The sequence below is a fragment of the Phasianus colchicus genome, chromosome 27 (assembly GCF_987193195.1).
Source record: "Phasianus colchicus chromosome 27, bPhaCol1.hap1.1, whole genome shotgun sequence".
NCBI lineage: Eukaryota > Metazoa > Chordata > Aves > Galliformes > Phasianidae > Phasianus > Phasianus colchicus.
In genome coordinates, this window is record NC_143462.1 from 4,453,267 (window position 1) to 4,467,253 (window position 13,987).

The 13,987-nt window shown below is 46.0% G+C and overlaps 1 protein-coding gene across 6 annotated transcripts; it reads right to left on the minus strand.

The window, feature by feature from the left end:
* Positions 1–1,056: 1,056 nt before the first annotated feature.
* ENTPD4 (ectonucleoside triphosphate diphosphohydrolase 4) lies at positions 1,057–13,815 on the minus strand. Of its 6 annotated transcripts, none has more exons than XM_031608013.2 (13): positions 9,433–9,529; positions 8,707–8,817; positions 8,230–8,427; positions 7,719–7,924; positions 6,697–6,847; positions 6,509–6,612; positions 5,859–5,918; positions 5,458–5,588; positions 4,079–4,245; positions 3,551–3,875; positions 2,796–2,881; positions 2,404–2,565; positions 1,057–2,167 (listed from the first exon to the last, which is right to left on the minus strand). In XM_031608013.2, the coding sequence occupies exons 2-13, from the start codon at positions 8,712–8,714 to the stop codon at positions 1,939–1,941; spliced, it is 1,827 nt and encodes a 608-aa protein (XP_031463873.2). In that variant the 5' UTR covers positions 8,715–8,817; positions 9,433–9,529; the 3' UTR covers positions 1,057–1,938. The 6 variants fall into 6 exon arrangements, with proteins under 6 accessions (XP_031463873.2, XP_031463870.2, XP_031463871.2 ...); XM_031608010.2 differs by having other exon boundaries at positions 5,434–5,588; XM_031608011.2 differs by having other exon boundaries at positions 5,434–5,588; positions 9,389–9,467.
* Positions 13,816–13,987: the final 172 nt, after the last annotated feature.

Consider the following 13,987-nt stretch of genomic DNA (forward strand, 5'->3'; position numbering starts at 1 on the left):
ACCTTTGGCCCTGTTTGGATAGATTCCATACATGAAAAACACAGCAACAAGATGATGAGTGATGCATTTAAGAGGAAAACCTGCAGCATCACGCTCCTGCCCATTCCAGGTCACTGGGGAAGGTCAAAGAGCAGCGCCCTTGCTTCTCCCCTGTGCTTTTCTGCATTCTTACCAGCCCTAAATGCACCTGGAGAAAGGACAAGGTGAATGGGAGAAGCAGGAGAAAGAAAGCATGTTAATGCAGAAACAGACACAAACAGATAAACATTACCATCGTGCATGGAAACCTGAGCCCAGGAACAGGTATTGAGTGAAAACAGGTATTTCTAAGGCTCTTAAAGGAATCATGTTTCCTCCCGTGCTTGTTGCTTAATGTAGTCTCTTTGGAGCAAGCTTGGCCAAGAGCAGGATGGGAAGGATTCCTCTTTTTTCTGAAGTAGTTTGGAGCTGCAGAATAAAGTGGTTTTGGTCGATCTGCATCTCCTTCCCCTGTGCTTGCTGGGCTTTAAGCTCTGAAACAATTAAAAGCACCCCTACACCTGCCTGGATATCAGCATATCACACTGATATTTCCTCCCCACCTTAACGTTAACCCTTTCACACTGATCCTTGTCCAAATGGGCACTGCATTATCTGAGCATGCAATTAGGAGCTCTGTGCTCAGTTTTGGGCATCTCAGAAGCAGGAAGCACAGGCTCTGTAACAAGCAGCAGCGTCAGTTTTCTGATAAGAATTATCAGCCTGAGTGGAAAAAAAATTTGTATCACAGCTTCAGATATCAGAACTGAGAGGTGAATGCAGCTCCACCCTACAGTTTTTGCAGTCAAGGCACCAAAAGGAAACTAACACAATTCAAATCGAGATGTTTAGAGGAAGAAACTGCACCTTGAGCATAACAAAATGGAATCAACATCCCCAGTTCCTTCAGTACTGAATACAGCATCTCGTCTGTCTGCATTTTCACACCTGCTAAAAGAGAACACAACATTGCCAGCTGGACACAAGCAGTAAGGACAGAAGTTACTTACATTGAATGAAATACCCATACACCAGGAGTTCATATAAATCCCACTTTTAATCATGGACAAATTTACTTTCAAGTAAAATTAACAGCTTTAAATAAAATATAAATTAACAATTCAGAGTACTTAAAAACAAAAATAAGAGACATTGTGCATGCCTACTCTAGCAGAAACAAAAGCCTAGGCATGTTCCAGTTCTTTCCACCATACTGGAATTTGAGGGCAATCTCTGGATGACTACGAAAGAGAAAGAAAGGATTAAAAAGTAGTGACTTGTGCCACTATGCAGATACAGCTTCCAAGATAAAAGGGGAGACTGTCACATATAAAACAGCTGTAAGCAGCTTTTGGAAGCACAGCATTGGGTGCAATAGATTTTTCCTTCTCCATCACAGTACTTACTATAGAATATAAAACTGGAAAAGCTGATCTAAGAGATTGTTTCCTTGCTGCTTTTAAAAACCCTGCACTTCCTTTCCTTTGACTGAGGAGACTCAGCAATGAGAAATCTAGCAATATGAATCCTGGAATTTGGAAAAGCAAAGAAAACTCATTCATCCTGACAACAGAATTTCACAGTCTCACCCACAGGATGAGAATTCACACTCTCTCTTACCATACATAGCTTAAGCTGCTGCTACACACTTATTGACAGTCTCTTCTCGCCCCGTTACACACCAAAGTGCATTAATTTTAAAAAATAAGGAATTTTTGGCAGATATTATTTCATGAGACTAAGACATACCGACTCTACTTCCCTGTATTTCCAAAACCAAGCTGAATCCCACACTCTGGGCAATTTCCTTCCTCAATGACTCAAAGGGAAAAAAAGGAAAAAAAAAAAAAAAAGAGAAACCCTGAGGCAAAAATGGCTTTTTGTGTAGGAAGTCCAAGAGTTGTGCTCCATCACAGCCTCTCACAAGGCTGCAGAGATCTTCTGTGGTGGGAGGCCCTCCTCCATCCAGAGGGAAGGAGATGAGCTGTTACGCAGCATTCGCCTGTGGATCCGCCTGAGCCTCAGCAGGTAAAGCAGGATGGAGAGCAGCACAATCAGAAAACAGACAAAAAACAAATAGTGATTGTAAACAAAGGAGAAGCTCCTCCAGTGGGAGTGACTTCCACGGAAGTTTTCTTGCTGGATGTCTCTGAAAGAAAACGAGGACATAATGCATAAGGCACAAATCAAGCCTTGCCTCCAAACCAAAGCAAATACAGCCCATTTTAGTAAGCTGGGCTTTATCAAGCATTAGTTGAGCTACTTCAAACACATCCTTAGGTTGTGCATGTTCATTAGAAGTAGCACCTTGTCTCCCTCTAACTGGAGAAATCCCCATCACTTCCACCCAAAAACTGCCCAGACATTGCAGAAAACCAGCAGTACCTTAAAGGTAAAAACCGTGTTCGGTACAGAATGGCTCCCAGTGTCCACTGCACCTCCTTGTCATACACCTGCAGAGCTGTTTTCAAATTGCTGTAGCTCGCAGGAAAAGAGAAGCCACTGTGAAATACTTCGTATACCCAGGCAGACTTAAAACACTGGTACCTATAGAAAAAGTAGCATATCATCAGGCATTCAATTCCTCAGCAACTACAGAGTCCAAAAGGGCTGAGGAGCACATTTAGACATAGGAATAGCAGTAACTTTTATGGCTGATGCAATATTTAAGGTTATATTCACACTTCCAATGATTTCACTAAATGGACCATTTGGACGTGACCTTCCTCCTGGCAACTCTGCATGAATGGATTTGCTGTACAAACACAAATACTTACTTCAGCCTGTGGAGATCAGCATGTGATGCATAAAGACCACGGTCAAAACGTTCCCGTAGGACAGACCACTTAGTGGCACAATAATCCTTGAAGAAAGAAAAGAAAAAAAGACTTCAACATGTTTCTGCCCTGAAGAAAAGGAATGCCACTTGGTGAGATGCTCTGTAAATACCAAAGCTGTATACAACAGCATCCCTTGCACTGCTACTAAGTCTGAGCACATATTTCACTGTATTCTGCGTACAGCCATCTTGATCCTTACTTAACATTTGTAATTAAACTAATCATTTTATTAAATTCTTCAGTCATACACCTGAAGATGTAATCTATTCTTATGGCACTGCCAAAGCAGCTCATCATATTCCTATAGGGTGCACTGTAGCACGACTGTCCCCAAAGGATTGTTAGGAGTAACACCTGTGAAACTGGCACAAAACACAGAAAGCAAGAGGAAAACAAAATTGATTCTTCTAGGACATACCCCAAGAGAACCAAGGGGTGGACTTCTCCAGCATCAATCCCTTTCTGCATCTTATTTCTTTTAGAGTGTATTTTACTACTATGCTTTAAAGCAGTATTTTAAAAGAACACCCAGTGAGGAAAAGAGATATGATAGGTATGATATGATAGGTAATTACAGGATAAAAAGATTGGGATCCTTAAAGGAAGAGTTTTGCTGCAAGATTTTCAGCATAAAGAGCTTTTGTAGAGCAGCTGTTTCAAACTAGAAAGAGTTTCTCTGGAGAACACCATACCTTTGCAGCTTTGATAAATTTAGCAGCATTGTAATCCCCACCCATGCGCAACACGTCCTCAGTGCTGTAATAGAACTCTGAAAAACCATAGAATTCACTGTTCTGAAAGTGCACAGCAGGCTGGTAGACACCATTAAGGGAGGTCTGAGTTTCATTGGTCTTATTCATGAAGGGCTGGATAAGCTCACGACACAGATTGAAGTCTCCTGTTCCCCTCAAATACATTATCTGTCCGTTCTGATGGATCTCATCCTGAGCATCCATGGGCAGGCAGGGATCGAGGTATGGGGAATCTGAAGTCATGCCAGTCTGTCTGCCCAGCAGTCTGATGAAGGAAAGCAACAGCATAAGATCAGAAACACCAGGCTCTGAGATGTGCAAGCATCAAAACAAGATATTCTTATTTAAAGAAACTCCAACATTGCACATGGCACGCTGTATAAACTGAGTTTATATAAGACACTTGACTAAACACATTTAAGTCAGGGGTTACAGAAGCTGTATCTCCAAGCAGTTAAAACCATTTACCCATTTTTGAGCACTGTACTGGAAAATACACTGTTTTCATATCTCTGGCGTGCTGCATTCCCTCCAAAGCCAAGGAACGTTGCAACGTAGACTCTGTACACATGCTCAGTTTGATGAGCATCACAGCCCAGGTTGAATTCTGCAAGCAAGTTTTTGGCAACTTCCTCCTGTCAGAGCACAAGCACCAAGGTTAAATATGAACAACGTGAACCAGAACTTGAAGATGAGCAGTTTGAAACAGAAGATGCCAGTGACAACTTTAAATGTCACTCCTTACACATCTATTTGCTTTTCACAAGTTCACACTGCTTTCTATTTGTTAGAGCAAAGGACATTGCTTTCAAAGCATTGTGTTGGATGCCATTGGTACTTAAGGAAATGCATAGGAGCTGCTACAAATGACACTGAAGTGATTTTTTCCTCTGGGAAAAGATGAGAAGCAGCAGTCAGACTTTAAGCATCACTGTCAGTTGTTGCCCATTCTCTGTTTAGGAACCTGGAGAGGTTTTACATCAGAATACCTGCTTTCTATTGGCCTGTATTCAGATAAAGCCACAAAACTATCATCATCAGTTGCCTGCAACTCTTCCCATCTCAGTTTGATCTGAATGCTCATGCTTTTGTTTAGCTATACACCTGTAATTGCACAGGAAGAGTGTAAACAGCCATATATCTCTCATTACAGCAGTGCACTGAGAGCCAAACCACACAGTTTTTACACTATTCTGCCTTCAGATGATTTCTCAGTGATGTTAATGGGAGGTTATCCAACTCTAAAGCTTCAGGCACTACTCTACAGCTCAGTGGAATGCAATTAGAGCAAGTTACATTCTTTTTAAATCTCCCGTCAAAGAAATTTGTATCCTAAAACCCTAAGAGATGAACTGTGATGAAGATGTAGATGATATTTCAAACTGAACTGTTATCCCCACGTCCTGTTAGTTCAGTTTCTAGCAATCCAACTTCTGAAGGAAAAAAACCAACAACCTACATCGTATACAGGATCTCAGAAAATAACTATAAACATTCTGTCTCTAAACTATGAAAGTCTCTTAGTATCACACAGATTTAGAAGTTGTACAAGCATACATGCACACATGCACAGAGAAAGAAAGCAGACCTGCTTAAAAGTTAGTGACAAGTTGTGCTAATTGAAATCAACTTTTTAATGAAGAAATACAAATGAAGTGCTTAGCTGATGAAGGGCTGACATTTGCCATCTTCTCTTGCCTTTGGCTTGGATGTGATGGAATGAAGAATAAGACTCAAAACAAAGAAAACGAGGGGGAAAAAAAAAAAGGAATATGCATTAAAATAAACCAAAATGAAAAGAAGAAAGTTGCACAGATAATAACCTGCTGTGAAGAGGCAAAGCTTACAGTTTTAGGGACTTCGTATGCTATCTGAGTCGACACTCCACCCATGTCAAGAATACCCACAGTCCTCTTACGGAAAATAGCTTCTTTGTTTTCACTGCCTGGGATGTGCACCTCCACAATTGCTTCATCCTCTGGATAAAACAACCAAAAGCCATTGGGAAATGCAGTTAGATTAAACAGAAATAGTGTAGAGCTGCATTCTGCCCATTCTTTTTTTGTAGCAATGCAGATCACCAAACTTTCACATACGTATTAATCAAGCATCACATACACATCAATCAAGCATCAGCATCTACACATGCACAATTAACTAAGATCTCTACCAAAAATCAGAGCATCAACAGTGATGGCACAGCAACGTGCTTTAATCCTTCCCAAAAATCCCATTCATGGCCACTTACCATCATCTGTATGTTCAAATCTTCCAAGAACAAAGTTGATGCCAATCCATGCATATACTCCTATGTACATACGGAAACATTGGGATGTTTCAGGAATATTCTGAGTTAATACAACATATCACATCTTATATAATACTTAAACGTCAAACACTCCCATCACATTACTCTGTATCTTCTTTTCCAAGTCAAGATTCTACAAAAAAATCCTAATCTACTACATTGACAACACCTTCATGTGTAGATTTCAGACCAAATCAAGCACATTAACTCCTATAAAGCTATTTTCTGCCTCCAGCAATCTGAGCACAACAAAACAATGCTCCTCTAAAACCATTTTTCCCTTCTACAGTTCTTCATTCACAAATGCTGTGTCTTATCCTCACCCTTCCCCCCCCTAAAACCAGAAAATGGACTAAAATCACTGCAAAACACAGAGGAGTTACTGTCACTGCTAATTAGGAAACATTTAGACAAGCCAGGAGATTGCAGCAGATGATTATCTCCACACTCCATCTGTTGCCATTGAGAATTTCTCACATCCAAACCAGAATTTTAAAAGGCACTGAATAAACTTTAAACAGTTCCCAGATTGTAGCACAAAAGTAATAAAGGTTACAAAGGTTATGATTGTTTCTCCAACACAAACCTACCTTCCTGTTTCCCTGAAATAACTTCTGCATGCGAGTCCGAAAACAGAAAATCAAAATGCACGGGGATATCAGTGACCAAATCCTCAAGTATTGCCTTCTGCTGGCTGCAAAATTACAGTTTGAGTAGTTAAAAACAGGCAGACACCAAGCCTGTTGATTTGAATACAAAAATTAGGAGAGCCAATGACCTTTCTGGCAGAATCCTCATTCCTGCAGTACACAGAATATAAAGAGGAGTCTCTTTGTGCTTTGCACGGGGCACATGTTCAGCAGCAAAGTGTAGAAGTGGGAAAATGTAATCGCTGACCTTCTCAGGAGTGTTAGCAAACTCTGAGATGCCTGGTGAAAAAGAGAAACATGAGAGTGAAGCAATTCAAGCTTTGGGATTTCCTGTTGGGAAAATCTTGATAAGTGACACACAGAGCAGGAATAAGCATCCCAAAGCCAGGAATTCAACTAAGGAAATCAGAAATGAATAACTAAAGCTAATATTTGGAGAATAATTAAATGTTAAGCAAAAATCCATAGTAAATACAACATTATAATGCTACAGTGTGATGGAGAGTAATAACAGCGGGGTGACAAAAGTCCTAGGCTGCACCAATGAGGACAAGCCCAAATGCAGCAGCCATGGATGCAGAAACAAAAGAAAAAAATCTGCTTAAGGTCTCAGGTAGGCAGGGATCTCAGAGAGATGCCCTTACCTTCACTACCAACTCTTAAATGAGAGCTGGGAAGGGCTGAATCCTGGCTCCAGCCCTTCGGGCCACTCAGTGCATTGCATTGCACACAGCTGAGCTCCCCTGGGTTGGCCCTGCCTTCCCACCAGGTGCTCCATCACTGCTTCAAGCCACAACTTAGCATTTCTGCTACAATCACCTATTTAAATAATTGGTTCAAGTAGCCTTATAGAAAGCAGATTATTTATTTGCTAAATAAACAGAAGCAAGTTAACTGACAACTGAACCAGCAGCTGTCTTAGCACACACAGAATTCTCTTCTTCCTGCCCACTGGTGTCACATTCCAAGCTCCAAAGATGAGCAAAGCTGTCTGCAAACAAAACCCAAAGAAATCTGGAGTACCACTGCACCAACAACTTCTACATGTCTTTTCCCCAGATGCTTTAAGTGCTGGTTTGAGAAAAAGCCAAGTTTAGATACACAGCTATCTAGAAAATAATCACATCTCAAAATCATTTATTTCCAGTACCTGGTTTGATTTTCATAACCACTGGTTTTCTGTTTTTGTCCCTCATCTGTTTGATGTCCAGCAGGTCGTGTGGGTTACCGTTGTGTCTTGGCCAACAGTACACAAAAATCCGAGAGCCACTGCTACCACAGTCCACAACAATCCCATAGTTCAGATTGGGGTTGTTTGTATCTGTAGCTTCTGTGTCCGTTACCCGAGCAAGATACCTGGAAGAAAACTCAGCATTACCACCTTGCAATCAAACTCCATGTGCAAGTATCCCTCAACAGACACAAAACAGAACAGTTTCCATCATGAGAAGCAGAGTTATCAGTATTACACTGTCACTAAAGTGCCCATAAAACTGATAAACTGAAAGCAGCTTGGATAAGGAAAGCTTCAAAAAGAAAGCATGACATTCACTCATTTTTTTCCCCCCATTTATCATTTATTTATTCATTTGTTGCACCAATTCGTCCTTCACATCAAAACTACATTTCTTTCCTCCCACCAGAGTCTTTTCAACTCTCACCTGTGGAATCTTTTGTCCCTGGATGCACGCCCATACTTATTGCGGATGACTACCAGCGAGTAGTAAAGCAAAGAGACAGCAGCAGCAAGTATTCCAATCACCACAATCTGACGCAAAGTAGTGTTGAAAATACGTGGACAGCCCATTGGAGAGATGCTGAAGTGCCAAGAAGCGGGAAGCAAACAAGAAACGCCGATCCTAAAATGCAAAAAGGATTCTGTGAGGCTGTGATCTGCTTTAAAGATGGACTTCATCACCAAAAAGAAGCGTGATGCATTCTGAAATGAGCCAAAGATGAATGTATGTTCTGTAAACGTCATTTGCTTTGTTCTAGCTCTGTTTTGCTCACACTGCCTGCTAAGTTGTCAAAACCACATTTCCACCTTTGCATTCAAAACTAGGCACAAGCTAGTGAACAGGTACTCAGCCTTTCCCTTAAATAATATCACAATTTGACAGCTCCTTTGGGATTCTTACCTCCCCATTTTGGGAGGACCAGCAGACAGGAAGCAGCTGGTGTTCAAGAATCAGCCAGTCACATCCAACTGACAAGGAACAACCATTCTCAAAGCCATTGCTCTTCCCCTCCTGAATTAAAGAACGATAAGAGATACGTAATAACCCAGACAGCATCACAACAAGCAGTACCAGCAGGTCAAACAAGCAGACCCTTCCCCACCATTCTGCATTGCTGAAGCCACAGGTGAAGCACAGGGTACAGGTTTGAGCTCCTCAGAACAAGACACATCTAGACACAGCATCGCACATGCAGGGCCACAAAGAAGCATCTCTAACACCGGCAGGGCTGAAAGCTGAGAAAGTTTTGTCTGGGAGACGACAGCCCTCACCAACACATAATAGGAGGAGGAGGTGAAGAAGAAGGGGGCAGATGCTTCAGGGCTGCCCACAGATGTGCTTGGAGTGGGCGGCAGGCAGGCAGGCAGGCAGGCGGCAGGCGGCAGGCAGGCAGCAGGCAGGCAGGCCCCACAGCCTTCAGCCCCTTCTTGCCCCACAGCCCCAGCGGCGGGCAGGCCCCAAGGCCCGGCCCACTCTCCCCCTCCAAGCCCGCTCCCCAAAAAACCGCACCCCCAGAAGCTGAAGCCCCTCCCCAAGCACAGCAGCGGCTCTCCATCCTCGGCTGCCCCGTTCTCCCCCTCACCACCCGGCCTGGGCCGCCCCACGCCGCAGCGCACCACTCCGCACCTCCAACCGCGCCGCTACCCTGCCGCATAGCAACCGGGCAGCGCATCGCTTCCGGGTGCGCCGCCGGATGTGACGCAATGACGCACACACGTGGCGCCGACAATCGGGGGCGGGCTGGGAAGGGATTCCCCGGGGGGCGTGGGCACGATAGTGGGCGTGGCTACGAGAAGTGGGTGTGGCTAAAGGCGGTGGGGGCGTGGCTAGGCGCGGGGTTGGCGCCAATTCGGTGCCTGCGGGCGGCCGCTCATCGCAATTAAATCGCAGAGCGGCTGATGGGTGCGCGGATAAAACGCGGTGATCTGTAGATCTGCACGGGGAAACGTGTAACTACGTGTCAGCTGTACTACGTATCAATATTTATAATGCAAATAATTCATAACGCCGGGATGGATCCAGCAACAATCCGAGATTTGCCTTTGAGCATTCCTCTGTGTTTTCGGGCTTATTATTCATCGCCCGACCCGAAATCGAGCTTTGCCAGAGAGGTGGGAAATGATTCCCCAAAGTGCATTGGGGTGAGAGCAGAGCGGTGCGGGGCTCTGCCACCGAGCGGCGGTAGCGCGTCCCGAGCGCTGCAAAGATTGGACGCATCGGGGATGCAGCAATAGCAGCCCAGGGCCGAGCTTTGCACGCCGGCTTTTGCACGTTGGATCGTGCATGTTGGCTTCTGCCAGGTTCTGCACGCAGTGTTTTGCACAGCGGCTTTGCGTGCTGGCTTTTGCAGACCGGGTTTTTGCACACCAGTTTTGAATGCTGGGTTTTGCACGTTGGGATTGGATGTTTGCACACCAGGCTTTGCACACCAGGTCTACACACTGAGTTTTGCACACCAGATTTTGCACACGTGGTTTGGCACATCAGTTTTGTGCACCATCTTTTACCTTCCAATAACCAAGGTGGGATTGGGGCTCTGCTTTCCATCTGGGCTCACCACGCTTTGCCACTGTGCAATGCAATGACAGCAAAGTTGCTCATCTCAATGTGATGATCCCCATTAGCTGCAGCTCTGTAATTAAGTGATCACAGAAGCAATGCAGACAGAGCCCTTCTGCCCACCTCCTGCATGCAGAGACCGCCGCATCACAACTGCAGCAACACCTTGCACTGGGTGCAATGAGCCCTGGGAGCACTGCAGCCATGCTGTGGGTGCACAGCTCTGCAGGACTGCCAGAAATGGGACTTCTTGAGAAGGACTGCAGCACTGCATCCTTTCTGCATGGCACACACCCTTGTTAGCTGGTGAAAACACACAGAACTGCCGATGCAAGTGGGTTGCCAGAGCCTGCAAGCAGCACAAAATGGAGGCCCAGGAGGAATGCTGCATTGCTTTGTGCCTGCTAATTACTTTCAGATGTATGGGCTCTGCAGCAGCGGAGGAAAATCTTAGCAGTTTGCGACCATATTTTGTGGCATTCCTTTGTGCCCAGAGCACAGAGCATGACATAGACCTGGGGTAGCAATACTGAGCTTGCAATGGAACACTGGGGCATCTGCAATTTCAAATGGAGGAGTTGGAGGGGCTGCAGCCCACCAGATGCATCCCTATCTGGCAGCAGCACAGCACCCACCCTGCCCACACCCTCCCCAATATCATCCTGCAGCAGCAGCAATGGGGCTGGCAGATATGGGACTGCTGATCAGCTCCGAGCAGAATTCAGAGTTCTTTTTGCATTTTTGTGGGGGATTTTTGGTTGTTAAAACTCCCTATTTCAATAAATAAATAAGTAAAATCCCAGTCCAGCTAGCTTTTCATTTGCTTGCCTGTTTGCAGAGCTCCCATCTCATCCTTTGCAGCTGAACACGAAGCGTTGCACATCCCAGTGACAAAGCTCAGCCACTGCAATGCCAACAGCTGATGGCAGAGCATCGCCAGCCCTCATTGCATCCCACACCCCTCATTTTGCAGCTTGCCCAAAAGAAAGCACGCAGCAGAGGCGTGCACAAAGCCAGCAGCCTCCCTGTGCTCGCTGCCACCCAAAAACCCTACAAGCACAGCACAGGGCTGAGCTTTTCCCATTGTTTCCCCAGGGCTCCAAACCAGAAAGGCGAGCTGGTGAAAAAGATTGGGTGCAGGAAGTAAAGCAAAAAAGCCTCAATTATACCCAGGGACTGCCTCTCCCTGCTGCATTAATCCACCGAACGAGGTAAATTAGGTCAGATTATGGGAGCACTGAAATAAAACCCACAGGCCAAATTCCTCACATCCACACCTCCCAAGCTGCAGAAACGTGGCTCTACCCATGCAGAGATCAGTGCCCAGCTTGCCTTGTTTTCCATTGCTCACCTCCCCAGAGCAGCAAGTACATGGCACTGATGCTTGAATAAATGGGTCAGCCCACTGTGGAGACAAAACAATCCACTTTGCTTCATTTGGTCATAGAGATAACAAATAACAGGAGTGCATTGTGCTCGCAGGTCGAGCACAGCACAGAAAGTTCGGGTTTGAAGCAGCACAAAACGTCCACTTTTGACCCATTATTTCAATCTAAGGGCAGATCTAGGGAGCAAACCCACACAGGTTGCTGGAGACTCACTGCTTAAAACCTCTTTGTAGGTTTTGCTTCGTTTTAGGAGGAGCGGGGGTGGGAATGATGGGCTGATGGCAATGCAGCCATGATGGGGAACTGACAATTCCTGTTGGCACTGCATCTGCAGCATGCAAGATGGGGAATGGCAATGCCTGCACAAAATGCCATGGGGGTTTCTTGGTGTTGGACTGAAGCTGATTGCACTGCAAAAAGGAATGCAAACGAGGTACATTTGTTTGGATCCCTTTTCTTTGCACTGCACTGCTACAAGGTGCCTTTTCCTTGCTGCAATTAGAAGGCCAATTACCTGCTGTTCATCACCCCAATTAATAAAGTGTCCTGCAATGCGCTGCTGGAGGGCAACTCCCTGCACCATGTGTTCCCTGCCCACCCTTCAGCCCGCACCAAACCCATGGTGGAAATTGGGAAAACGCCCCCTAAACATTAGTAATAATTGAAAAAATTATGTATCTCTCTGGATCTGGTAGATAAACCCCAATTTCAGGTTCCCAGAAGATGCCTGCCCACAAATGGGACACTCCTGCCTTATCTGCATGGCTGCATCTGCTCTGTTCTGAAGCTCCAGCCCCGATAAGCGCCCTGATGGGCTGGGGAGGGTCCTGCACTGGGAGCTGGGAGCAGTGAGGACAATGTCACACTGGGAGGCTCATTTATTTCTCACCGAATGCTGTTTCATAGCTGTGGCAGGGTGCAGAGGCCCCATAGCGGAGGTCAGCAGGAAGAACTCAGGCCTTATGGATCTGAATCACCCTGACTGTGTGATGCAACGTGCGTGCAGATTGCAGCTGTGCGTTCTGCAGTGACCCACTGGCATGTGGATGAGCGTGTCCTATGCAAACCTGCAGCCAACCCGGGCTTTTAGCAGCACGGGAAGCTTCACTTCTGCTCCATCCCTGCTGAAGGAATCTGGGGCCAAAAGCCATTGCTCGAGGCTGAGCTGTTGCAAAGCCAGGAGGGTCTGTAGGTACACTGAGTTGAGTTCATGTTGTTGATGGATGGCTCCTATGTGCCATGCCGATGTGGAAACAATTTCACAGAGTGGGAATAATTCCAACTCTTCTGCACAGCGGGGAAAAAATCCCTGTGCATCATCATGCTGGCATCTTTGCTGCACCACCCGCATGTGCAGAGCTGCTGCGGAAAGGATTCCTCACAACAAAGCTGCTTGAGATTAAACTAAAACCTGGGAACAGCTCCGTATTTCACTCTGATTCATCCCATTTCTTATCAGGCAGCAAGAGGGAGGGCTGTAGGGGAAAGGGCTCATTATGGTCAATGACAACACGTCTCCTCCTTGACGAACGCACTGGGAACAGAGGACCTGTTTGCTTACCGAGCATGAAACCTCCATGAACCACGTGCAGCAGTGCGAGGAAGTGCTCCTGCCGAGCTCTGACTTGGCCCTTTCCCTGCACGAGGCTGCATTACAAGAAGGAAGTTCTGGAGCCCAGCCTTGATTTATGGCCGTGCCTTGCCCTGCAGACGGGGTGATGCTGAGGGCAGCCACGTGAGATGCGATCTGTGCTGGAAAGCAAGAGGGATGGAGGAGCAGCAACGCAGGGCTGCCTGTTCCAGCTGTGCCCATGGCTTTGCCTATGTTAGGGGGCTGTACAGGACAGCGCAGCACACGCGTGCCAAGGGCTGCTTTACTCTCAGCAGCCCCATAAGCTTCAAAAATGAAATGAAATGAAATGAAATGAAATGAAATAAAATAAAATAATAAACGGATGGAAGGCGCACGGTCCCCTCCCTCCTCCCCGCCCCTTAACTCCCCGCTTCCCCCGAAAGCGCGCGCTGGCACGCGGGAGGCGCTCCCCATTCCGCCCGCCGTCCCGCCCCTTTCTCCCCTCAACAACCAATCCCATCCCATCTCTCCTCCCCATTCGTCTGTTGCCCTGTCAATCCTCCGGGCTGGTCACTCTGTGACGTCACAAGCGGGAGCCCGCCTCTTCTCTCTACCCAATGGGGAGAGGCGGGCGGCGGAGAAGCATTCCTATTGGCCAGCG